The 26,448-nt window shown below is 44.6% G+C and overlaps 1 protein-coding gene across 1 annotated transcript in view; it reads left to right on the forward strand.

The window, feature by feature from the left end:
• Positions 1–23,900, forward strand: part of LOC149341528 (lachesin-like) — a 142,968-nt gene extending 119,068 nt beyond the window's left edge. Inside the window, exons 6-9 of the mRNA XM_089543629.1 lie at positions 3,597–3,887; positions 17,742–17,855; positions 19,081–19,167; positions 20,469–23,900. Coding sequence (XP_089399755.1) covers positions 3,597–3,887; positions 17,742–17,855; positions 19,081–19,167; positions 20,469–20,563 — 587 coding nt within the window. The 3' untranslated portion in view covers positions 20,564–23,900. The remainder of the gene's footprint in view (positions 1–3,596; positions 3,888–17,741; positions 17,856–19,080; positions 19,168–20,468) is intronic.
• The last annotated feature ends 2,548 nt before the right edge of the window (positions 23,901–26,448 follow it).

Consider the following 26,448-nt stretch of genomic DNA (forward strand, 5'->3'; position numbering starts at 1 on the left):
GCAACGAAATGCTTTAGCCATGCAAAAAGGGAGCAAAATATACTCAAAAAGACAAAATGGCTCGCATTTATCTCTCCTTTAGACACGAAAGCTTTTGCGGTTCGGAGATAATCGCTTTGTATGCATATTGGGCTGCTGTTTCAATCAAACTGCATACTTTACTTCCTTCGCTGACTTTTCTTTCACTTACTTGAACATTTAAGGAAATGTTGGAGCCCGACAGTGGTGTTAGCTACTCGCTTTGCAGCGGTAAACAAAAAAAAATGGATGGGACACTCAAGCTTCACTTTAGGGAATGATGCTATTGCATAATGGGTTAATTCCCATGTATGTAGAAGGTCATTCTATACTTTACATTCTTAAGTCCTTGGGACTCCTCATAACTCCCCTGGCGCAGCGGTGCAGCAGTTTAGCGATGCGCCACTGTCCTGCGTTGGCAGGTGGTCTCAGTTGGGGGCCTTGTGCGGCCCAGGTTGCTTTTCCCGAGCGACCAATCATTCATTCAAGTGCCACCTTACACGGTGGTCAGTTTGCTCACTATCAGGTGGACAGGTTGTGATGACGACGCAAGGTCACGTGACCTAGGGGGCCCCCTGCCTCGTAGGTTGCTTTCTGGGGACCACCTGCCAAAGCCATGCCCGTGATTTTTCCCTCACAACACCGACGCCTGATTTTTTCGTGAACAGGACCTTTAACGCTGCCGCGTTATTAAGGTATCTTCTGAAAAACCTACTTACTGCATGAGATAGCCGTCCCCAAGAGCAGTACAACAGAACACTCAACGCCATAGTGGGGTGGTCACAATGAAGATGAGGGCAACCGGGCTGGCATATCTCCCTCACAACTGCACCAAGTGCACCCCTTATTGGCATGATGGTCAGGCGGTCGTGTTAATAACACTAGGCCAACATCACGTCATGAGAAAATATAAAGAAGAGAGCCGTGGAATGCCACTCCCCTGGGCCCTGGCAACGCCATCCGTGTCAATTCGTGTGTGCGGAAAGCAGCTGTTGCGTAAGTCGTCAGGCGTACCGTTCCTGTTTGGTGTCGTAACAACTCGAGAACGCGGCGTTCGGCGCCCAGGGTCGCCTCAGTGTGGCGCGACCAATAATCTCTCACGTAATGCCTCATACCTGGCGCCTCTGAGGAAATAAAAAGAAAAAGAAAATTGCCCTTGTTTTTTTGCTGACGCTATAGCTTCCGTTGGGTGCCGCACCGATCTGCCGTAGACCGATTTCTGCCTAGCCATCGCGGCTGCTGTAATCTGTTTCCGCAAAAACAAAGGCAAATAACAAATTCTTCACAGGCGAAGTCTTCATTTTCTATTGATCAGAAATAATATCAGCTGAAAGTCATTGTGCGCAGTTCCGCAACATTGCTTTCGTATTCAACGGCCCTTTTGCAGGATCGGTGGGCTTTGGTATTCGAAGTATCTGTAGCGATACCTGCTGTAGTGGTCACAAAAGAAGCAACCACTTTTCTGGTCCGCATTTGTCTTACTTTTTTCCCATCTTGTAGAACCTGTGCCAATGCGTGGAGTTTAAACTTTGGGCTGCGCTATAAAGTTGAAGCCGTCCTGAACGCCGAGGCCAGCAAAACAGGGGAAACGTAGAAAGAGAGGCGCCGGGCGGCTCCGACTCCGTGCCGTCTACGTGTTTTGCAACCCGTCGTGTCTCTTCTGCTTCTGCTAGTGCCGCACGTGTCGTTCATTCGCTCTCTCCCTCAGATGACCGACGCGCCGGCATCTGTCTTGCGAGCGCCGACATTTAATCTGTACGCAGAGCACGTATGCTTACGAAACAGCGTAAAAGGAAGGCAAGAAAGAGAACTGTGGAGCAAAAAAAAAAAAAAAAAACGAGAAGGATGGGGTTTCACACGTGTGCGAGCAGTGCGCATGTTACGAGAATATATGGAAATGAAAGCTTTCCCTCTTTTCTTTTCGCCTTTTTTTTTGCTGTATTATCATTTTTACCTTATTTTCAGTAGTTGACCAGCATATATTAAATAATTGTTTACATCGAACAGTCAGATGATCCCCTTGACAATCCCATGCCAAAGTACAGCACTGTTATTCGCGTTTGTCGAACTCAACTTCAGCGGAACGTTCCATATATCGAAGAGGGCGTCTTCGATAACTTTCTGTGTATTTAGACGGGTCGACTACGCGGCCTTGAGCACCCGCTGACAGCGCTGGCATTGTGAAAACGAGACGGGGTGTACGTGGGATGTATTTGAGGGCGGGAGCCTTCGCTTTCTTGTACTGACCTCTCTTGCCACATTAGTGTCATGCGGTGAAGCCAACCTCATTAACTAAAGCCAATCGGTGGCTCTCGCCGAGTGTGCTTCGCTGCCGAAGGCGTTGTGGAAGCCAACTGTGCCTTAATTCAATGACATTATTCTATTTAGAGTGTGTTGGTAACACCAATAGACGTCTCATCTTAGGCAGTGTCTCGTTCAAAAGCCCCGTCCATTCTGGCTTCGATGGGAATTAGGTTAAGCCTATAAACGTGTGCTGCTAGCGTGCTGGCGAGTGGCATATTGCTGCAAAATCCCTGTTCGCGTAGCTATAGCGTAGGTGCAAGTATTTTTGCTTTTAGGTTACAGATAATTCTATACGTTGCCATTTAGATATTGAATTATCGATCTTCTTCGAGTGCCATATAGCCGAGCTCGTTTACATCACACATTATGCTTAGCGCATAGTCATTTCATATAAAAAAAATTGCACATCATTGGCCGTTACGTCTTTGTAAAAAAGCGCACTCGTAACCTTCAAAACATAGAGTGGTCAAAGCTACTATGAATGTGTAGTGGTCAAACTGAAGACCATGATTCTTTGCTCGATACACTTCACACTGATCTGAAAACACAAAAAAAATACACCGGTAATCGGAAGACAAAGATACGCGGGGGAGTAAACCGTGCTGACGAATCACGCAGTGAAAGTTCAATGAGAAGAAATCTCGTACTTCGCAGTGAGGCAGCCGACACTGGTGTCACCTATTAAACGCGATGGATGCCGATATTGCAGCTGTCATATAGCAACGCTTCATGCTTAGTTTTACCCCCGGTTACGTGCTATTGTGCTACGCTGTAGTCAAACTTTCGACCGAGGAAACTAAAGCATGCGCACTGTAGCATGTAGCTGAAGGTTTGCACACGGAGAGCAGTAGAAACAAATATTAGTGGCACTCAGCAACTTTTATAATTGTGTCAGCATTAGAAGCCCCATGCAGCCAAAAAGTGTTGGCGATCGTATAATGTAACCATTGGTTGGAAGGAAGTGACTCACCAGACCGGAAATGACGCCACTTATGGTGGAGAAATCAGGAGCTGCTAATGCTATCCCGTTTTTAACACAAAATGGAAATAAGTGTGCCTGTGATTTTTTTTTTCTGCCCCACAGCCATAGTTTGAGTCGCCCTAGCAGGTTCATCGCAATGCCGTACGTGGGGCGACAATCAGCTTACCTCCGAGTTTTGGGCGGATCGGAGTGTGAGATGTGTACCCATCGAGCCTGTGGGGAGGTTTGAAACTGCTAAGATCAAGGAAGTGTGGCTGCAGTCAGGTTGTTGCTCTGTTTCCGCCATGCGCAGTCGCGCCCATGATCTGGATCCCGAACCAGTTGGTCGGCGCGAGCGTCGAGACCGACGTGACCCTGGATTGCAACCTGGAGTCGCACCCCAAGTCCGTAACCTACTGGACGCGCAACACGGACACCATCATCCACCAGAACTCCAAGTACTCGGTGGTGACGGTGCAGCACGCCATGTACAAGGTCCAGATGCAGCTGGTGGTGCGCAGGCTGAAACCCGAGGACTTCGGCGAGTACCACTGCGTGGCCAAGAACTCGCTCGGCGAGACGGAGGGAACCATCAAACTCTACGGTAAGCCGCCGATGCTAAGATTTAGGCCAAGATGCCTCAGCTCGCTCATGAGCAGCCGCATGTCGAATTGCAGATACACGCTTCTTATTGTGCCAAGGCATAAACACGTTTGTTTAGCAACGCTGCCTCTAGTAAGGTAAATATCCTTTAATTTGTCCGTAGAAATAAGGATTCCTCTTCTGATAGCGTGAAAAGTTATAGCATACCGCAGGTGTCTTATTTGTCAGTGCAGTAGAGCCTACGTTGTTCTTGGCGTTGACAAGAAGTCAAGTTCATAACAGCGCATACCTTTGTTATTTTACGTTGATTACGCAGGACTAAATAAAGCAGAAAACTTCACGTAAGAACCGGAGCCATTAGTGGAATGGGCCTTGTTAAATTTAGATGCTGAGAGATTCGAAGTGAACGGGCCTGGCGTAGGAGCATTGTTTTACTAACGATACGGACATTTCTAAGTGTTTGTTTTTTGGCTGACGTCTTCCTTGTACACGTGCTCCGCTGTGGAGTGTAATAAACCGGAGACAGAAACTAATTTGAAAAGATCTTGCTTTTACTTAACTGTCATTTAATGTAACAAGGCTTTTCAGGAGCGATTTAACATCTGCTCTGCTACTCTGAACGCTCTGATGAATTAACACGAAGAAAATAACTACTAGACGGGGAAGCATATATGCAGTGCACAGCCAAGCTTTCGTTTTGCATACTGAAAAACCTCAAGCTATGCCTTCCGGTAGTACAACCTGATTTCTGCGCTGCTCATGAGTTCCTTCTCTATAACAAATCTCCCCATAATTTTTTTTTCTCCTCAGTGCACTAGGAAGCCCCAGTGGTCCCTGTTTTTAGTCGAGAAAAGAACTATCACTGAGGGAAGGAATTCTGGCGTGCTCACAGCTCTACATGGCTTGTGTAATTAAAGTGCAGGCGTTTTGTGAAAATTTGTGACGTTTCTAGTATAAGGAGTCTGATCACTAGCAGCATTCATCGGTATTTTTAAGATTTACCCTACAATCTAATGAACGTAACCCTTTTCTAGAAAACTCTTCTAAGTATAGAGGCGTATCGGTCCGCATTCGGTTGCTCAGCTTCCTAACGCGCTCCTTTCCTTCGGCACATTCGACTGATGAGGCCTAGTTTCAGCAGTTAACGTAATGCAAATTATGATTCGTTAGGGGTCTGGACGTGACAGGGTAATGCGTCTCCTCATAGTCCGTTTTGAATGCTAGCTCAAATCAGCAATAGAAAGAAAGACTAACCACCGTCGCGATGTCGATGTACTTATCGAGAGGCTCGATTGGGATCGACGTTCAACCGCGCTTAAACAGATTCCATGGCCTTGATAGAAACATATGTACAGCCTTTGTCAAAATGTTTAAAGCCCAGAGGGGTTTGCTCTAACTGTGTATCAGGTCTCTGGTAGCATCCATGGAAGTCACAACTTTCGGAGCGGCTGAGACTGTAGTTCCCCTTACCTTAAGGAGATTTGGAACGCTGGAGATGCTAACGAGCCATACGGCGCAGTCAAGAAGCAAATCCTTTGGGCTCTAAGCCTCTGAAAAACGTCGTACATTTTCTCTCCAATGGCGATTCAACCAGCGGTTTCATATAGCGATTAAGGCCTTCCTGTCATCCGCGTTTATTTGCTCGCGCGCTGCAGCACCACTTGCGAAAAACTGACTGTGTTAAAAGCAAAGAGCTTGTTTTGACCATGACTGTAAAAGGAAATTGTCCTGTTCAAACAATGCACGCATTGTTTAACGAGCTTTGTGCATGCAGTGAGCAATGACATGACCTTAAATGTTAAAAATTCTTAGTATTGCAATAATAGGTTGCTTTTGTCGAGTCAAATTCAAACTTTTTCATTTTTGTTTCACCTACGCGTGCTTCAGCCACACCGACTTGCGAGGCTTTAGCAAAATACTGAAGGGTTAAATATAGCATGTTCTATAACGGTTAATAAAATCTAGCGCTTAAAACCCCGGCCTGGCTCAATATCAGTAACATGGCCTGCAGCACGCAAATAACCGTGCCTTGTTTTAAAACGTTCTGCTGTAGCTAAAGCAGAGTACGGCCGCAGAAAGAAGAGCATGGGCGCCTCACTGGAATCACACGAAAATTGACCACCATTACAAAGGTTCTATTGCACCTGCCGAAGTTGGGGAGAGCGCCACGTGTTTACTCAGATAATTGCATTGCCAAAGCCTATGTACACAAAATAGGAGGTATACATCTTAGACGCATGTTTGATTGCGTTTTCAGCGCACGTGTTGTAAGAGCTTTACTTGGCAAACCGGTCCGCGAACAGCCCTGGACAGTCGCCATAACTAATTTAACTTAGGAAGGGCAAGTGAGTGAAAATTCTGGTTCGGCACTTTTGGAAATAAATATACACAGAGTTACTAGTGGACAGAGAAGTATTGCGGTAATATAATATAAGTTGATGTGTAACGTCCTAAAATAGGCGGACAAAGTTTCCTGCATGAAGAGTGCATAATGGCTCCAGTAACGTTTGCGCAATGTGTGTCATTAGCGCTGTGCCCCTATGTTCATAAATAGCCGATCCCTCTGGCGAGAAACTCTTAAAGGTGCTGTGCCGATAGGATGCTTAGATACTGTTACGATACGCGCGTCGGTAGTGAACTTTCAGCCCAGGACTAATGGAGGTGTGGTTCCAGGAAGGAAAGCGATGGCTTCACTGGATATAGAAGTTGGCCCTTATATTCTTCATTATGTAGGCTTATCTTGCTCTTGAAGGATGAGTAATAAAAGATACAAAAATCATGTGCCGCCAATGTTGCAACGGTGACGCGAAAAGATTTCTTTACGTGCAACTCCACTTCGATATGTCAGTAATGTGATGGCTTCATGGTGTTTTTACTTAAGATGGAAAATGTATACCTACAGACGGCAAAAAAAAAAAAAAAACTTTAAGAAAAGGCTTTTTCGTGTTTTACGTTCATTCTTTCTGATGGTTTACATTACTCTTTTGTAGTCTGAATTTTGTAGTCTTTGCCTCTCTGTGTTCACTTGAACCGAGCCATCGTTGTTCGATGGCCTCCTTAATTTCATCATTCCACCAGCTTCGGGGTTTCCTCTTTCCTGTCCAGCGGATTGCCACTTTTACTTGTTTTCTTTTCGTGCTGATTATTAGACCTGATTGCAATTGCAGTTTTCTATAGGGCTTTTCTATATTGCTCTCTCAATGCCTGCTGCTATTAGCGATATTTGTTCATCGTTTAATTTTGCATTCCCTTTTTTCTCTTTTCTGCGTTTCTCTTTTGATCAGGGCTCCCACCTGCATACTAATATGTTTATGACCACTTCCGAGACTGCTGTACAAAAAGATGCTAGAGCGCTACCTGTCGGTTGCAGATGTGGCAAAAAAAAGCTGTATTAGTAAAAACTCTTCTTTCCACATATTTCTGTGAAAAACCACACTACGCTATGATCTTTACTTCTTTAAAATATTGAATTTTGACTTTTTTTTGGGACTTTTGTGTCAGTCTGTACATATGGACCCGTGATGGTCGAAGTCTCCATAAGATGAGCACCCTCGTCCTCACCTGACACGACATTTACGTTTTTGGACGAATTTCGCGTCTAAGGACTCCACTGTATGGTTCAGAAGCAAACCAATTGCCCGAAGACTTTTTCACAAGGCTGAACCTGAAGTATGCTCCTTCCTCACTAAGACTCGAGTCGCTTCTTACTGCATATTTAGACGAGCGTCCACCGTGTTCTTGAGTGGTTTTTCACGTTATACCAAGAAGTTATGCATTTTAGGAACGCTATTACTTGCCGTTGTCTGCGGGCCCGTTTATACTAGGATACTAGCGACGAGTATGATACCCACTTGTCGGGAGGTGAAGCTTCTCCCCGTTTTTGAAAGCATGGAGGCGCTCTCTGCGACGCATTCTGCGTGGTTGAAGCACAACAATAAGAAGTTCGAAAATGCGTGCTTATATTACAAGAATAAGTTTTTTTTTTCTCATTTAAACATAACCCTGTATGAACTTGACAGTTTGATCTTTGTATATCAAGTTCGAGGTGGGCTTAAGCATACAGCTTCGTTTAGAGATTTCTCCAGATACATATTCGTTTATGGCGTATTGTTTCACTACTGGAGACTTCAATTTCAAGACAGCTTGTGTGCAGTTTATAAAACAGCGTGGAAAATGGTTAAATAAAGCAGTGGCGAAGTTCTCGCTCTGTTCAGCCAGACTAAAGTAAAATGCCAAAACAGATACACTAAAAGGTCCCTTAGCCTGCCTTAGGCAACAGAGACTTGCAATGACTTTTCTATTCACATATTTAAAAGACATTGGACATCTTGATAAGCTTTAAACTCACTTGCACGTCACCTTCATGCATTCTTCATGCAGTGAACTTCGTCAGCCCATTTGACGGACTATGCACTCCATCACTCCATAGGTTACATCAATGCTCGCCATTGCATCCTTAGTACCCATTTCATGGCCGCATTTTATCTTCGTTTTTTTTTTTACCTCTTCCACTCTGCTCTCCTTCTGTCTTTATCTCCCAAATTCCCCTCCCTACGCAGAGTAGCATGCCAGCGATTTTTAAGCGCCGGCTAAATTCTCTGCTCTTCATTAGAGTCTCTCTCTCTCTCTCTCTCTCTCTCTCTCTCTCGTACAAAACTGGAACACAGGGCAGCAAGATGCTCCAACCTTGCTGCCCGGTTGTAAGCTTTACACAAAGATAGACCTAGTGATACTGTTCTCTTCGGCATGCCATTTTCGATATGGTCTGTCGCTTCTTATAGCGTCTTTTACAGTAAGGAAAGACGGACACAGCTTTGACGGCGACGTGTTAGTGCATTCAGTTTGCAGATAGATAAGGAAATAATGAGGAGAAGGAGAGGGGATGAGAAGGAATATTGTGTGAGTGAGATATGCACACTGCATCCTTGCGCCCATTTCGCATCGTTATACTGTATCGCACTATTCATACAGAAGCTCTGTCTGCTACGGCAACCGTAGCGAAAAGCAAGACTGGAACCATATTGCGATGCCGGGTTAGGGGTCTCTGTTCTTCCGGGTGATTGATCGCATCCCAAGACACCTTCCGCACAGGGTTTAGTTTCCCATGTGGGTTTTCTTTCTTACCAGCAGTTTGACGTGCGTCGTTCTTCGTTAGTTTGGCCGTTGGTCATCCGTGTAGCTAGAGTTCATGAAAGAAATTATGAAAAGATAACCACAACTGAACCCGATTGATTGGCTATCCGTAAACGGTGTCAGGGGGCGAAGAAAAATGATAACAGAAAGATCCCATATAATTGGGGCAAGTAATGGGAAAGCTAGGCCTCCCAGGATTTTGCTACAGCCGCATTTGAAGAAACTATGCTCCCTATGGCGGCGAACCCGCAGGTAATCAGACAAGTCTGCGCTCATGTGAAAAGCCCTCTAGCACTGTGTCTACAAACCTATACAAACAGCGCTTTTTCTTTTCACGTAATGTTCCCAAGTAATTCTTCCTGTCTGCAAATAACTTGTCATATCGGCGTCAGTAGAGCCCTACACGCACTGTCACGTACAGTCACAATAAGAGGGCTTTTAAATGAGTTAGAAGGCCTGTTCAGAGAGTATAAATTGCGTCTTTTAATTCTTGCCTTGAAAGTTGGTCTGGTCTCTTCATAGTTGCCGTAATAGGTTCGAAACTGCAGGCGTTTAAAGCTATGGTCGTAGTCAGAAACACCAGGGTTCTGCAGCTGCATACACTTTTGTTCCTCAAATGGCAGAGCTAGACTTCGGGAAGGTAAGGAAATATGTAGGGCGATACACTTCTAGTTTTACATACTCGAAACCCGAGGCTGTACTGATATTTAGATGCGGACCAAATTTACACATTACTGGAATTTTCAAATTTTTAATGAAGGTCTCGACTTTCGAATGTATGTCTTGTGCTTGAAGCCACTCCACTTTGCGGTACCAACTTATTAATGTGCCTCGAAAATTTAGTAATAAGAAGAGTGCCGTTTGGCGTAGACACTTCTGATATTTTCACTTGCTGCACGTGTGAGTTTTTACATTTCTACAGAGATCTTTCTGCAGAAATGCTAAAACTCACGGTGAAATGTTCTCCGGGGTTTATGGCATTTTCTTAGCCACGACGGGGGTAGTACTGGTGGTGCGTCATATTTGAAGCCGTTGAAGAGCTCTGGAAACGTCGAGAATGATACCACCTTATGGACCACGTGATCGCCTTGTGACGAATATGAATGGATCATCGCCATGCTCTCGTACTTGGAAGTACGTAGAATGTTCTCTGTAAATTCCCGTGATCCGGTATGGATATGAGTCATTCTAACAACATGGCCCTGACAATTGGGGCGCCTTAAAGCGAGAAATGTGTTTTTTTTTTATTATTTCTCCTGTTGTCTTTTGAGACCATATCATTGAGTATAAAAGAGTTAGCTCCTGTGCTAGTCGGTGGTCAGACGTGCCTTGTATGGGACCCGTATACTCTCACTAACCTAAAAGCACTTGAGCAGACCCAAAGAAAAGCTGTGCGATTCATGTTTTCGCAATACAATAGGACTGCTTAAGTCTCTGCATTAATGCAGTCGAATTCCATACCAACCCTTCAGTCCCGGCGCAAGTTTCTTCGGTTGAAATTCTTATTTTTGTTATTTAACCATAAACTTGGAATTAATTCTTCGCCGTATCTTAATCTACAGAACACCAGACATACCCGACACTCCCACCCCCTTTCTCTGACCCCGTACTTTGCAAAGACTAACTTATTTCAGCACTCTTTCTTTCCGAAAGCCATCAGTGACTGGAACAGCTTACCAGCTTCGTGTGTACGGTCTCTTGACCTGATAAGTGACCATTGTTAGTCTGTTTTGTTAGTTTCTTTTTCTCTTCTATGTCATTTCGCGCTGCTCGTTTTCTGTTTGCACTTTGCTATTACTGCTCAATTTTTGGTCTGTTTCTGTATCCACTCCTGCTTGGGCCTCACGGCCTGCAGTATGCCATAAATAATAGATAATAAAATAATAAAAGGATCCGAACGCGATGGCGTACTACACACAAGCAAGAAGACAAAAAGAAGCGCTCTTGTTATCTCTTGTGTGTAGCATGCCTTGCCGCTAAAAATCCTTTTACCGTTCAGTGCGCACAAATCATATATAGGCGAACTGGAGTTTAGAGACACATTAGCAATGCAATCTATGTGTGTGTAATGCGTGTGAGCGCGTCCAAACTCGTCCTGCACAAACCGCCGGAAGACTTTGCACGATGTGGAGGAGCGTTTGAGTACGCAGAACAGCGCAGGGAGCCAACGCTGTCGCGTGAAGAACACAGCCCGCTGGGAGAGAGAACGAGAGGTGGATAACCATAGCAGGGATGCATAATCGAACGCGTTCATCACTCGCTCCCTAAAGCACGCGCTCTTTTTTCTTCCTAACCTTTTTTATTTTTCCGGAGGGGCGAGGGTATGGAGGGGGGAGCCCAAAACCGCAGCGGTATTCACGTCAGCTCTCAATTTTCCGTTCTCCGGAGCGGAAACGATGTGCCTCTCCCCATTTCTGCCCCGCACTCCCTCTGCTTCCTGCGCCATTCCTTTCCCTCGAAACAGGTTAAGTAAGAGCGGTGAGAACAGCGGTAAGAAAATGAGTGGAGGGTAGAGGGTGGACCCTGAAGAAATAAGTGGATAAATAGTGCACCAATAGGAGAGAGAGAGGGAAAAAAAGGAGGGATATAAAGTAGTCGAGCTCCCTGACAAAGAAGGCCGCAAGTTCAAGTTAAGAAGAATGAAGGGCACTTTAGTTGTGTTCTGGATTGTTCTTCATGTCTTTAATGCGATGGCTCAAGACGAAAGGTGATTCTATTTGTTCCTATCTATATTTATTTGTTCCCCCAGCCGCTCCCGTGACCACTTCCTTTTTCTCCTCATCCCCTCTCTTACCGCGCCGTCTATTCTAACACACGGGGAGGGTCGTTCCCTACAGCAGACTGTTTTGGCGGCCGGCCTGGACTCGCAGTCACGAAAGAAGGATTTGGGGAGAGGAATTTCGCGCTTTTCCCGTAATTAAAACGTTAAAATCCCTCCTACATCTCCGCGTCTGCTCCCCTGGAACCCGGAGCGTTTTCTTCGCCTTTTTTTACCTTTGGCGGCCACTAGTGCCCGCTGCTTTCGTGCTTAATTTTCCTTCGCGAGAATGAATTGCCTCCTTCCTTGAATCCCGCGACCAAACCGCAGAACCTTCTATCTTGCTCGCTGCCAGACTTAACGGTAGGCTCTTCTGGGAAAGTTTGCTTTTATCATAATTTGGGAGATTGTAGGAGGCTGCCTTTGCAGATGACTCTTTTTTTCTTTTTCTTTTCTTCCCTTTTTCGCTAGGAATTCGGTGAGGGCTGCGCGGATGAGCTTTGCACTTAAAGCTTGGAACAAGGAACTGAAAGTAGAGTTAGGCAATGTAGGCTGCGTTTTCAGCTTTTGCTTGGAGCTTCCTAATAGTATCTGGTCGAATAGAAACTATGTGATTATTGCTCAGGCTCGCATATTCGGATCAAATGAATTAAATACGAAATTATGAAAGGAACGCTGAATTTACATTGTTAATACGCTGCCAGTTCAGGGGTATTTATGCTTTAAACCTTTGCCTGATTTACACGAAAACACTTCTCCCGTAATGTTTCGGCAGATTTTTCTTTCGAGAGACCGGGAATTTTTATTCGATTTTCTTCCGAAGATTTTTTTAACGAGGGCAAATGGAGTTGGGGAGGGGGGAGGGGGTAGCGATACGGAAAGTTGAAGCAATGTGTTGGAAAATCTTGAGGGTGGTGGGCCTTTACGGTTATATACGAAGCAGCTAAAAGTAGGGAGGAATGTTTTGAGTGCAGGAACTTTCCGACGACTTTTCACGATGACGGGCTCTTGTGTGATGTTACACGATCGCGTATCTGCCACTGTGTTCAATTATTAAGGGTGGTGGCATCAAAACGGTTCAGTCAGGAAAATATGTGAGAGTACTCAATGCACAGTTTTGTATGGGCTGGTCCTTTTAGCTGTTTTTTACCTGTACAGTGTGTTTTGGCAAGCAACCCTTATCTCATGCTTCACCTTCGGAACTTTTGCCAACGAATCAGAAGACAGCGAGGATGGAATTGTGGCGGTGGTAGTGAAAACATTTACTAAGACATAGAGGGAAAAGTTGCCGGAGTCTGGTGGGGCCCTTTGTCCAGAGCTCCAGTGCTGAGGACCGATGCCTTGACTCGTTGCCCTGGACGACATTGGTCACCCACTTAGTCGAGCAGCACAGCTCTGGTCGTAGTTAAGTTCGAGGCGTTCGCGGATGGAGTGCGAGCTCACTTTATTTCCTAAGCCAACCTTTTCCACCAAAGTCTTCGCCTAGCGTCCAGCGTATTTGGCCATAAATGACACAGGTGTACAGCTCTGCCTTAGTAAGAGAAATCTATGGGCTGCCTACAAAGTAAGCAACGCGACAGGAAAAACAGTCTGCCTGTCCTTGAGGAGTGAGCAACTAAATACTGAAGGTGATGATGATAAAGTTTCATGGTGCAAGAGAATCTGGCCAAAGACTGCTAGAGCACAAGGTGTTTTTCATCTACTGAAGGTAGGGCCAAAGACCCATTTTCCAAGCATTTAACACTAAAGAAGTCGAGCACCAGGTCAGGGCAAAACTTGTACCCGTTGTATAACCGGTGGGTACACGGAGGCGCTGGGGAACGAACCCCGCACCTACTGCGTGCTAGACGGATGCTTAAACCACTAGGCCACCGATTCGGACAAGAAACTAAACCGTGCCGCCTGCTGCCTTTTTTTGGCCCAGGGACATGTTCGCCGAAGCTACAATTCTTGTTTCGTAATAGCCTCGAGGCGACGATATCGTCATACGGCACAACTCATTGCGCAAGCCCTTCGATAGAACGCAGCCTCGGTCTTCCTCAACGCTCTCTGTCCGTCCGTTACCTCTAACGACGTGTCATCTGCTGCCTTCTTCCTAAAATAGCGTACATCTGTGTCGACAGCTAATGGCACGTGGTGTTAGAGACAAACATTAGATAAATTAAAAAATATTGCCGCGCTATCAATAAAGACGCTGCGAATATCAGTGCTGGTAGGTTGCTTAACTCAGCCTCCACGTTGTTTTACCGATGAATGGTGCGGTCAAGCGTACGAATACGACTGAAAGTAACATCATCTTTGAGAGTCTATAGGAGAGCAAAAACACAAAGGTGTACGTGTTGGCGCTGAGTTGCCTTCAAATATCATAGTGGCACTATCGTGGTTCTCTTGCCTCTCGCGTCTGGTGGCTTCGACTTCGCTGGCGCGAATTTTCTGATCCCGGCGCCGCTGCTTCGTCTTCTCGGCATCGCGAGTTCGTTGGTGAGGCTGCTCTCACCGCTGAGCTTTTGCTTCGCAATACGGGCCTGGAACTCCGGAACTTCTCGCAGTCGTCCCATGCGCTTTAGTTACCGGCGGCGTGCTCACGAGCCGTTCACTCCGTGGTGGTGGCGTCACAAAAGCGCAAGGCTTCGGAAGACGCAAAGCTCCCCTACGTCACACCAACCGGTAGCGCTGTTAAAGAATGTTACCTTGCGTTAGGAAGAGCTTTGAATTCAATGTAGCGTAACTAGGTTACCAGGAGAAGTCTTTTGCTCGACACCAGTAGCTCATGGTGGCGCAGCCACCATGAGCTTGCCTTGCCTTGCCTTCGACGAGATGATGTGACGTCACGACTTTTACTCTGCCGTGCGCTTGCGCTCTCATTGGCTCGGGCTAAGGCTGAGTGCCATTTCGGAACATCGTGAGCAGCCTTCAGGCCATTTAGAGTGCCTGTAATAGAACAAGTGAAGGGAGACGTAACCACAGGCCGCAACACGACAGGCGTGATAGGATACGAGGAAACGTACACGAATAGTAGCATGGAAGCATGCACGTCCTGCTTTCTGATTGTAAGAAGTCACCGCACTATACTTTAACGGTCGTGAAGTATTTGTAGCTTGCTCGCAATATGAAATGCAAAGCACTGAATGCAGAAGCACGTAAAAACGTCGCTTGCGCTACATGCTGAAGGCTCGTGTTGCGCTAGTATAGCAGACTGTGAATTTAGCGTCTCCAGTGTGGATAAGCTTTGTAGCACTTCAACAGACGTATCGGTTGCGCCAACGTTTTAAAACACAATCATATATTGATGTGCGGCAACACCTGCATCTCTCACAGGGCGATTTCAGTTAGGATCATGCAATAGATGGTTGGTCGGCATTTTGGACTTACCGAAAATATTTATATGTCATTGCTAGATGAATAGAAAGAAGAGATGTGCAATTACTTTTGTCCAGAAAAATAATTCGGTGCACAGAATATCCTAAATTATGTAAAATTTATTGATATACCTTTGATGGAAAATACACTAGATACTTACTAGATGTAGGCCGTGAATCTTGTAAGTTTTGATAATCCAGAAATGCTGAGATATCACAAATAGCTAGAGAAAAGAGAGCTTTTGTTGAATTGCCCTAGGGAGGAAAACTGCACTAAGTCTAATAACATACCGTAGATTCGCGCATAGTGGTGGTCAGTTTGAGTATAAGGGCAAAATGCAAGCCAATGCTAGAGGAGTTAAGGTCGCAGAGTTTGAGCAGCTTTTAGTTGGAAGCTCTACATGCTCAAGTGACTTGACAATCTAGCTCAACAACAAAAGATGGAATCCTCGCCTTATAAATGAGGCCTCAGAAAAAAGGTTATAGCCTCTGATCAACCACATCTGTAGCCAAACATATTAGCTGTCGGCTTCAAGGCCAAAACGACGAAGAAAAAAATGAACGGTGATCAACTTAAAAAATTCCATCCCCATATACTAGGGGCCACAATTGTAATATTCATAACAACAAAGCCCCACTGGCTGCGTGACTCTATCATCCAGCAGTTGCACATTGTTCTTTGTTCACAGATGGGTCGCTGTAATGGGCTGGCGAAAGTGCGGAATTGCCACTGTGCGCAGGCACTTACTATCACACAAGTTTGTATATCCATCATCTCTCGCTGCTTGTTGCAAAACACATGTCTTTGCCTTTGTAATCTTCGTTATTGATTCTCTGTTCCTCTTCGTTTGATCGATTAGTCTTCTTGATTGCTATGAGCGCTTGAAACAGCTAGCAACATTGAGACACGCACGAAATGGCTTTCACAGCCATCGATTTGCATCATTAAGCGCCTGTGTGCGCATAATACAGGCCTCGGGTGCAAAAACAAAAGCGTAATAATAAACGTAATGAGTCCATTCATCTTTCTATGCAAGTAAAATGGTTTATTATTTTCTAAACTGGGATTGTTTAGAACATCATAAGATGTTGTTTTTGGAGTTTCGTGTGGCATCCCTCACATCGGTTCGACATGTTTTATGTCTCTTGATATGTTGAGGTAATTTATATTTACACAAAGTGATGAGGAGTAGCTGGTTCTCCCGTGATCATAGAAATTTCCTATAAACACCTATATACGAAAAAAAAAAGCTCTACATTGACATGGTGCCTTAGACTGCTGTTGTTCAAAAAATTATCCCATTTCTTGAGGGTCATTGACCAGGCGCTAGGGTTTATCGAACATGCCCACCGGAATTCTAATGATTCATTCGACTTCATATATATAGGAGTTTTGCGATTCTACTCGCCTCTGTGAGCCAGTATCAAGTTTCCTCACTTCCTGGAATTTTACTACGAATGAGTAAGCGTGAAATGCATTATTGGATAAAATCTTGTTCTCACATTATCAATATACTTTTCGCACAATTGCTGGTGAGAACACAGAGCAAACAATAATATGCATTTCTTTGCGACTATGAAGCGGGAAATCGATGTGTAAGAGAGGAGAATATACGCTTAACAGGGCTTCCTTCACATAAAACATGACTCTCACTAGGAGCTCACTGCAGTTCAACTTATATTAGCCAAGTACTGTATTGTGTTCTTGGGCGATGTTAGTGTGGCCCTGCGGGTCTACGGTATGCAACTGCTTGTATTTGAGCCAGCAGAACAGGATACAAAGTGTGTCAGCAATCGCATTCAGGAAGCTAGCCCCAAGATTTATTCAGCCCGAAAGCTCAGGGAAGATTAGGCTTCTTAAAGCTAGATTGAAGGGTTTGCGAAAGGAGTGCAAGGACCTGCGTTGTAACCATTCATAAGACCACTTCACAATAATTGCCGCACTTTTCACCGCGTTCCCATTAGCGCGATCTCAAAAAGTTCCTGCCGGCTCAAAACAAACGTATGAGGTGTCGCCTTCTCAGTCCGTCGTGTTATCGGTTCCTTTATCTAGGCAATGTGCTTATGCATCAGCCCCTTATTGAGTTGCAAAATGGCGTCCGCGACACCATATTGCAACATCGATTCATTCGTAGTTTAGCTCTGTACCACACATGTGATGGAACCATTTCAATGGTTCTCCATTCATCACTTTGGCGCTATTTATTTTTTCTTCAGCGCATGTGATTTTGGAATACATTAGACGGGTCGATCACTACGTGACCTGCTGCATGCCTAATTAGTGAATAAACTACAGAACCATCTGTGCTCATTTTGTTACATTGAAACCTGTAATAGCTCTGCAATGTTTACGTACGCAAGATACAAGTATTTTAAGCAAATAAAAACAATAAATATTCATCTAGCGTCACCTCTATAGTGAAAAATATTGAAGAACCACCGAACACTTCGCAGTGTGTAGACCGTATAAAATACTGCAAATTTAGATAGTGAAATCCACACTCCTAACCAGTAAGTGCCAGGAAGAAAAGTAAAGCATTGTCATGATCTGCAGGCTTCGATCTTATCTGCGTCTGACGGGAAGTTATTGCGTTTTGCACTGCAGAGATTCCGGCCAGCTCGTCGTCTACGTCCCACTCGCCCGAGGCGTTCCGAGCGAAATCGGAGAAACTGCGCAACGGTCAGATGCGAAACTCCCTCACCAGGCCCAGCGACAGGGGTGAGTGGCTCCTCCGAGTACTCGCGCGTCCGAACAAGATGGCGTCCAACCATGACACCTGTCAGACATAGGTCGAAAGTTTTGCGCAATCTTTCGGGTGGGTGGCTCCTGAAGCTGGTAATTGTACTGCTTAAGCTGCTACCTTTCTAATCATTGGTTGGTTTTATTTCACGCACAGTGGCATAGAGAAGTGAGAAAATTGACCTAAAATAATTCCCCCCCCCCCCCCCCCCCCTCGAGAGAAAAACATATGCCTTGCTGGCTGCAGCACTTATAGCCGGATACATTATTCTGTCGCATCTTGAAAAGCTCACCAATACCACGAGAAGAGAAATTACCAATCGTACGCGTTCCCGGTATCCTACACCTGATTATTTCTAGGACTGAGGGTAGTAAATATTTGCGTCTTGGGCGTGTTTCGGTCTGAAATTGCAGCTCTTGTTAAATAAGCAGCGATGTTCGGATACCTCTAGAAATATAAACGACAGTCCCACAAGCATTATATTGGGTAAGTAAGTCTTTGATAAGACAGAAAGAATCTTGTCCTTAATAGGAGTCGATGTCACACTTTTAAAGTAAAGAAATTTAGAGTACTGCTTTGTTCAAGAACCCGGTCACCGTATTCAGTTTGAAATACTTGCAATAGAAGGTGATAAAAGAGGGCGAGTACGCACCCAAAGATGACTTTTTTTTTTCAGTCTGGACGCGCTACAGGCAACTTGAGATCATGCGGTTTGTTTGAAATTTTAAGCAAAGAGAATATTTTTCTGTAGCAGTGAGACAAGGAAGTTTTAAATTTTCACATGGACAAAAGCCCGTGGTGAAAATGTTGCTTTGACCATGAAAATTTTGGCGGATTGTTTTTATCGAATCTGAAGCGTGAATGAAGCGACACCATTGTTTCGGCCTTTACTTGTTGGTAAACTTTAGTTGCCTTGCTTTATAAATACACATTAGATTATATTATATACAGCTGATTTCTTCTGACGTAGGCGAATGTTTGTGTGTACAGGCTGCTTTATTTCCTTCTTGAGTAGCTGTAACAAGAATTTTTCCAATCCGCGGCTTCATAACAGCCATCACTAGCTTTACTGAAGCTTAACAGATAATAGAAACTGAAGTAGTGTGTCCTGCCCTGCCATGTATCTCGTAGTACTTTAGCTAAGCATCTTATGAACATGGCATGCAATGTGGAGAGTGACACGTTTTGCATCACGTTATCCAGCCGTGGCCACAACCAAGCCTCAAGACCTTTCCGAGGCATCCAGAGACCAGCGGCCGTCTTACACACCGGCTGTTGTGAAAATCGGAGGTGAGTATTGTATCGATAGCAACACGACAAATAGTCCCTATGAAATAAAGGTTAGAATTGAGACGCTATTTTTTAATCCCGCAAAAAGCGTTATGTAGTACTTGAGAGAACTGAACCGTGAAAGGCAGCATGATTCCATCGTTTAAACAGTAAACAACGGCAATATTTGTGTGTAGCGTTTTCGTTTCGAATTTTCTGTGGGAGCTTTAACTGCTCAGTGCGATAGGTGGAAATACTGCAAGAAAAATTGTTATATATGAGTAGAATGGTACATTCCCTTCAATATGTCAGTATCAGTGTCTTACAATTTTCCAATTTTCAAAATTTTTCTCTGGCAATGTTGTACATAATTGCCTCACTTCTCGGTAGACACCTCAACCGCGCCGTGAGGTAAGGCAGGAAGGTTGGAGTGAAAGAAGAAAGAGGGAAAGAGGTGCCATAGTGGAGAGCTCCGGCTTAATTTCGACCGCTTGGGAATCTTTAATCAGCCCTGACACCGCACAGCACACGGGCGCCTTTTGCGTCTCGCCTCCAGTCATAAAAACGAGAATAAAAAAAAAAACGAAAAATGGGTTATCATCTCGAAGTTGAGGAGAGTAGGTTTTGTTGCTTAGTTACACCGTCCGGTTTGGCATTGCTGAGAACAAAACCCTTTTCTTTTCTGTTGCTTGCTTGTCTGCAATAATAGCTCAGCGCTGTGGGCAGCCCTGAAGTTCTGCCACAGGGATAAATGTCATATCTCTTTTGAATTTTAACCGGAAATAAGTAATAAACTTAGATCACTTTATGGGGTCGTACTATGTTCATTACGGTTACAAGATTAGTTCGGTAACAAAGAGCAGGATTTCTTCACCACAAGAGAATCGTTTGCTGTTGAAACTAAAATCGTCTTTCTCATTCCTTTTTTTTTTCCCCAGCGGTCTAATATTCCTGGAAGGCCGTTTCAATGTGTTGCACGAACCAGTCTAACATACGCCACATTTTCATCGATTTTCCTTCTTCGACTCAGGGGTGCCTCATCTAGCCATTCCCATGATGTTGGTTGTAACTCACAAGCAAAGAAACAAATTAAGGGATCTTCAAACGCATTGTTTTTCGAAACTTTGCGCAGCTTTGTTGCCTGTGACTGATTCAGTGCACAAGGCTTTTCTAGTTCCTGCTTGCCGTGAAGATGACGCGTCATTTTGATTTTACTAGCTTGCATGACATCTTTATGGCCACAGAGGCACGCTTATTTTTTTTTTTTAAGTTGCTTCCTTAAGTGATATATCTTCGCTCCCGTGTTCAACTTTTCTTTGCAGACTTGCAACTGCACGGTGGCTCGACGCAGCTAACCAGCTCGGTGCTGTCCACGTTGCTGGCGCTCGTCACCGGCCTCGTGTGGCTCCTGTCGTGACGTGTTGCGGCCTGCTCCTGCTGCCTCGGCCGCCCCCTGGTGGTGGTATCGGTGACCGCCATCACGTGCGCCGTGCGGGACTCGACAGCCCCGCGCCGAGCGATGGTGTCGGTGGCGACACGGGAAACACGGCGCGTCAACGGCTCAACAAAAATCGAACGAGGCATTGCCACCAATCTTCCGTGACGCGAGGCAATTTTCCAAGTCGGCGAAAGAGAGAACGGACGTCGCATATGCGTTTTGCCGCTACGCGAACTTTTTGTCTCTCGTTCGGTTTTACTTTTGTGATTTTTATTTCCTTTTTCTTGCATGTGTGGTGTATGCTCTGTCACTGAACGATAGTACCGAAGGGTGCACTATAGCGTTTGTTCCGTGGACTCGGAGAAAACTTCTTGCCTTAGTCCGAAGTATACGAAGTGGTCGAGAAAAAACCGCAAGGTAAACTATGATCTTTTTCGTAGTATAGGCTGTGCGTTCGTACAGCTTATCTGTGATTATGTTACTTCTAATTGGACACCCAAGAGAATCATGTTTTTCTACTTAGTCTGATGAGATGGACGTTAATTGATTTAATTATACGCTTCAGAAAATATTCCCGAAAGCATGTCTGCACACAACACGCATATATAAGTGGGGATAAAATTCTCACTTTGGGTACTTACGTGTAATATCTTAACGCACATTCTAGAAAACGAGTTCCTGGTTCACGGCAGGGTTCATGATGCATGACTGGAATGAGGATTAGGATGCGAGATTTGTTCATTTCAAACTAATTTCTCAGGCGCAAGTGAAAAAAAAAAACAATACGAATGTCATGCCCTTTTAAATGTATTACATTTCAGCGCTGATTTTCGTTCAGTACTGTTTGCTGGTTTATGAATAGCGCTAATTGGCTCCCTGCTGAGCTTTACACCGTTGCGTTAACCAGGTTCCTGTGCATTCTAAACTAATACAAAAGCAGCAGAAACGGCGATGCACATATGTCGTACGGATCACGTGTATAGCCTGCATTATCAGATGATAGCGTCCACTCACGCGAGAGCGGGACGCCCGAGACAGTCGGAGGAGGAGAGAAGGTCGCTTGCTCCGTTCATTCAAGATTGTAGAGGCGCATCATAGTCTCTTGTCTGCAATGGCACTTATCTCTTTCTCAAACCATTCCTCTAAAGTACGCATTTTTGAAAACCGTAGCCAAGTAGAATGCCGAACGACACTTCATTGCCATTTCGCGCTTCACGTTAGCAGCACAAACACCACCATCACGCATGCGAACTTACCGTACACAGCCTGCCGATCATTGGTTCTCGGCAAGAACAATCCTCGCGCGCTCCGAACAGAAATATGTGACCTAGGTTGACCGCAAGGAAGTTTATGTGCTGGCTTTTCCCAAAATTCTGAAGGAGTGCAGGAGCGTAGTCATTTCCCGACTCACAGAAACTATTCGTATACACTTTCTTGATCATACCATGAGAAAAACGAAGCTGCAGGCTAGAAATGAACTTTTCTAAGGTTTATCACGACGTGTAATCGGTAAATAACACATAGCTCGTTGCGAACCGTTGTCTGTCAGACATACAGTTGTGTTTCTGACATGAGCTTAATATACAGAGAAAAAGATGAATAAAAACGGGATTTTCGACAATTAGGTCAATAAACCGGTGCAGTTACAGCCACCTCAAAGTTAGAGGCAGACGCAAGAGATGGTATTCAGCTGAAAGCTCTTGCTGAAGCATGTATCTATAGCTACAAAATTAACTCAGCTTGGTTACGACTTCGTTGTATTGAACATAATGTGCATGATCGAACCTGACACAATTGTCGTGGTGCTCAGTCAAGTTTGGTGACAAAAAAAAAATTAGATGAATAGAAAGCCGGATATTGCGAAGAGCTTAACTAGAAAACCAGCTTGTTTGCGGTGGTGGCATTGTTTAAGTCTCTGGAAGTCTAATAAGTGCCAAAAAAAACTTGACCTCCGATGTGTTTATATGTTCCTAGCACACTGCTTAAGTGGAAGAACTATTGAATTTTTAATTTGGCAGTGCACAACTCCAGACGTAATCAAGTATTTGTCTACTTATTAGTCAGGAAAATCGATTCATCTATAAGTAACTTTACGTTTGGAGTGAATAAGTCACGTTTGAATGAAAAAAGACTAAGCTAATTAACCTTAAACACACAGGAAACTATGTTATTTTGTGAAAGCTGCAAGGAATATCGTGGTTCTCAAATGAACTCTATCCGATACAATATCAAGGAACAATAAACCATTAAGGCTGGTAAATGCGACACAAGCTCCGTTTATTTTTAACTAGAACATCTTGTTGGGCCAGCTGGAGCTTAATGTTTGGAGAATATTGAGCTATTCAAGTGAAATTCGTGTCAGAACTTCACACATGGTCATTAGTTCTCCCAAATTCTCACTGCTACCAACCTTTAGCATTTTTAATAAGGTCAGCGGTGCCCCACAAACTCCGCACTCAGTTAAGATTTTGTCGCGTCCATTCCGAACGAGTTTTCACCTTACCTGAGTGCTCAAGATGCTGGGTCTGTTTAAGGCTTGCCTGCGAGAAATAAAGAAACACGAAGTGCAAATATGCTGGTTTGTAAACTCAGAGGCAAGCATGCTCACCTTAGAGCGCAAACGTGTATATATTAGTTTGAAGTCGTTTCTCTTTTTTTTTCAGCTTTCCATAACTACATCGCCTTCATAAAGGCATGGCTAATGTTCATCCCGGCCCACCTGGCAACGCTGGCGTGGCAAAAATTGAGCTGTTTTTCTGAATATATTTGCCCACTGTATATTTGAGCCGTATGAAATTATTAGAGGTGCAAAAAACCTAAGCATTGCAGAAAAAAAATGTTTTCTTGCGGTTTCGGTTACCTCTATAGAAATTGAGAAACAGTTATCGCCTTGCAAATTGTCGAAGTAATGAGCTGTAAAAGGTCACCCTCATTTCCGCAGTTATTTATCTACACTCACCTTCAGATGTTTAGTCTTATTTTGTTCCGAGCAGTGTTGCTAAAACATCTTGGCATTTCTGCCCCGCAGTTGGGTCGTGCAGCGCCAGTATTGCCGCGTGTATGGAGGACTTCAACGCTTCTTGTAAATACCACAAACTCATGTATTCGCACCAAAGCTCAACAGCGAATCGACAACTACACCAACAGATATATATATATATATGTATGTGATGACGATGATGATGATGACTATGGCGGTCGCGGTAGCAACAATATGTACATACTGTATCGCGCTGAAGCGTAACTTTGGTTTCTGAAGTGCCAAACGTACGTCAATGAGTACAATAAAGGGCGTCCATCTTTCTTTTTTTTAAGACATCATGGTTTGTCCTGTGTCGTTTTTCTGCGTATTAAAGGTTTAGATTGGCATCAGCGAATGTGTTGCGACTGGGACTGGTGAGATATGCAGGAAAACGGCGAAGATTCAAACTGAATTTTGTATCTACTTCCGAATCTGGGGTCGTCTTTGTTAAAAGCGGAAAAATTAACGGTCCTGGACATATTGAAGATATTAGTCGAGGTACATTGTTTAGCTACAGCATTCGCAGTGGTATAGTAATTTAACATGACACAACAGTCTAAACTCAAAGCTACACATAGAGGTTAATGGTTTAACATGAGGTGGTAAAAAAAATTAAAATGATTAGAGCACGTCTGCGGAATGAAGGTGAAATAATACTGTCACGTAGTGGTGACTGCCGACCGGCGAGCATGAAAACAGCAAGAATGGCTTCCGAACGAAACTTTTTATTGGGGCTGCTTACGCCCGCAAAGGCTGAATGACTCGGCAGAGGCGTAGCGACAGGCGTGCTCGGCGGTCGTCGAACAGAATGCCCGATGCTCTCGGCCGTGCTGATTTTCAAGCTGATAGCGACCTTTCGAGCTAAAGCATGAAAAGTTACTAGTACCCCCCTTTTCCAAAATTAACCGAGCAACAGGTTTTTGCTGCTCAAACGTATAACGGAGCATGTAGTACAGCACCCCTGAAGACCGAACGGTGCCATAATGTAAGGACAAGGTCTCACCTTTCTTTACACAGAATAAGATCTTAAGGGCTGCCATGAGTGCTTCGCTACGCGGCTAAGAAACAAGCCACCTGTGCCGGGTTACTTTTGGCAAAGACTGTACATTCTGGAAACAGCGTAGAATCAGCTCCGCCTGGATGCGATCAGTCGAGATAAAGGTGGTCGCATCTTGAACCACAAAAAAAAACAAAACAAAAAAAACGAGAAAGCGGCGTGCCGGCAGCTTTGAAGTAACAACAAACAAACACTACAAATATTTGCTGCAATATTCTGAACAGTAGAACAATAGAGCAGTATAGCATCAAGTGGTAAACCACTGCAAAGGCGTGTCGAAATTGAGTGAGAGGGTCGTAGGCGTTAAAATAAAAGCAAAATTTCCCTAAAAAAATAGGGATTCTCTGGACGTTTATTGTTTTTCATGCTCCGAAGAAAAAAACCCCAAAACACCACGAAGACACACAGCGCACATTCATACGGGCTGATAGTGACCGGGGTTGGGAAATTTTCGGCATGTCATGTAAACTGCCAATACGGCAGCAGTACCAGGTGCAGTATGTACACATCTGCTGCGGCTGCGAATGCTTCGTGTTTCACTCACCTTGCTCAAAACAAGCACACCACCTTCAACATAAAGGTATGGTGACAAATTGCCAGATTTACAACTATTTAGCGTGGAACAATTGGTTTATTTGGTTTATCGACGTTTAATATCCCAAATCGACTCGGGCTATGAGGGACGCCGTAGTAAAGGGCTCCAGAAATTTCGAACACCTTCGGAGGTGTTCGAAATTTCGAAGTTGCTTTGGGATGTTAAGCCCCAATAAACCAACCAAACCTTTAATCCCTTAACCCACGCCACATGGGAAGGCCTGCAGAAGTAGTGTATCTTGCGAGTTTCCTGCGATTCCGTGTTATCATTTTTCCTAATATAGCTAATCCGAATACTGCATGTTCAAGTCGAAGGCCTGGATTACCGAAGCTTACGGCTTGAAAGTTCGGTATCGAAAGGCTGGCGTCTGGGCTAATCATAAATGTAAGCACTGCAGACGACACAAAGTAGTGACGCCTAAATTCTTTATGAACTTAACACTGTTTTCTTGGTGAAAATTACACAGCACTAACTTCTGAGGTGCATTTTTAGCTCCGCAGTCTGCCGATCGTCTCCGTTTCTGCGAATCTAACGGTGCTTTCGATAAAACCAGTTACAGAGAACTAAAAAAAAAACTGTCTTAGCGTGTAAATCTCTCTGAAGTATTGCCAACATGTCGCACTTTAACTGGTATATTCGCACTGATGTATTCAAAAATGCTCGAAAACCTCTGCACAAAAGCGAACCTAGTGAGGCCGAGAACCCAACTGCAGTCGATACAATCTGGAATTCACTTAAAGTGTGCTAAAAATTGAGCCCGAATACAGTCGATAGAATATGGAATTGACTTAAAGTGTGCTAAAAATTGGAGCGGACACTGAAGCTAGCCTAGAGGGCATGACACGATTGGGTCACTGGGTTAATAATGCCCATATATGCAGAATTGGTCATCCTCTAGTGCACATTCATAGATACCTGGAAGTTCTTAGGCACTCCTGGCGCAGTTGTACTGCGGATAAGCGAGGCGCCACTGCCCTGCAATGGCAGAGGCTGCCACTCGTGGGGCTTGTGCTACCCAGGTTGTTCTTCCCGAGCAACTCCTAGCGAAAATCATTCATTTAACTTCCACCTGCCACGATGGGCAGTCTCTTTCTAATCCGGTGGGCGGGTTTTGAGGACGCCACAAGGTCATCTGACCTAGGTGGCCCACATAGGTTGCTTCTCCGGGAATTTTCGCTCACAATGCCGAC

The sequence above is a fragment of the Amblyomma mixtum genome, chromosome 5, assembly GCF_055824585.1.
Source record: "Amblyomma mixtum isolate Tamu chromosome 5, ASM5582458v1, whole genome shotgun sequence".
Taxonomy (NCBI): domain Eukaryota; kingdom Metazoa; phylum Arthropoda; class Arachnida; order Ixodida; family Ixodidae; genus Amblyomma; species Amblyomma mixtum.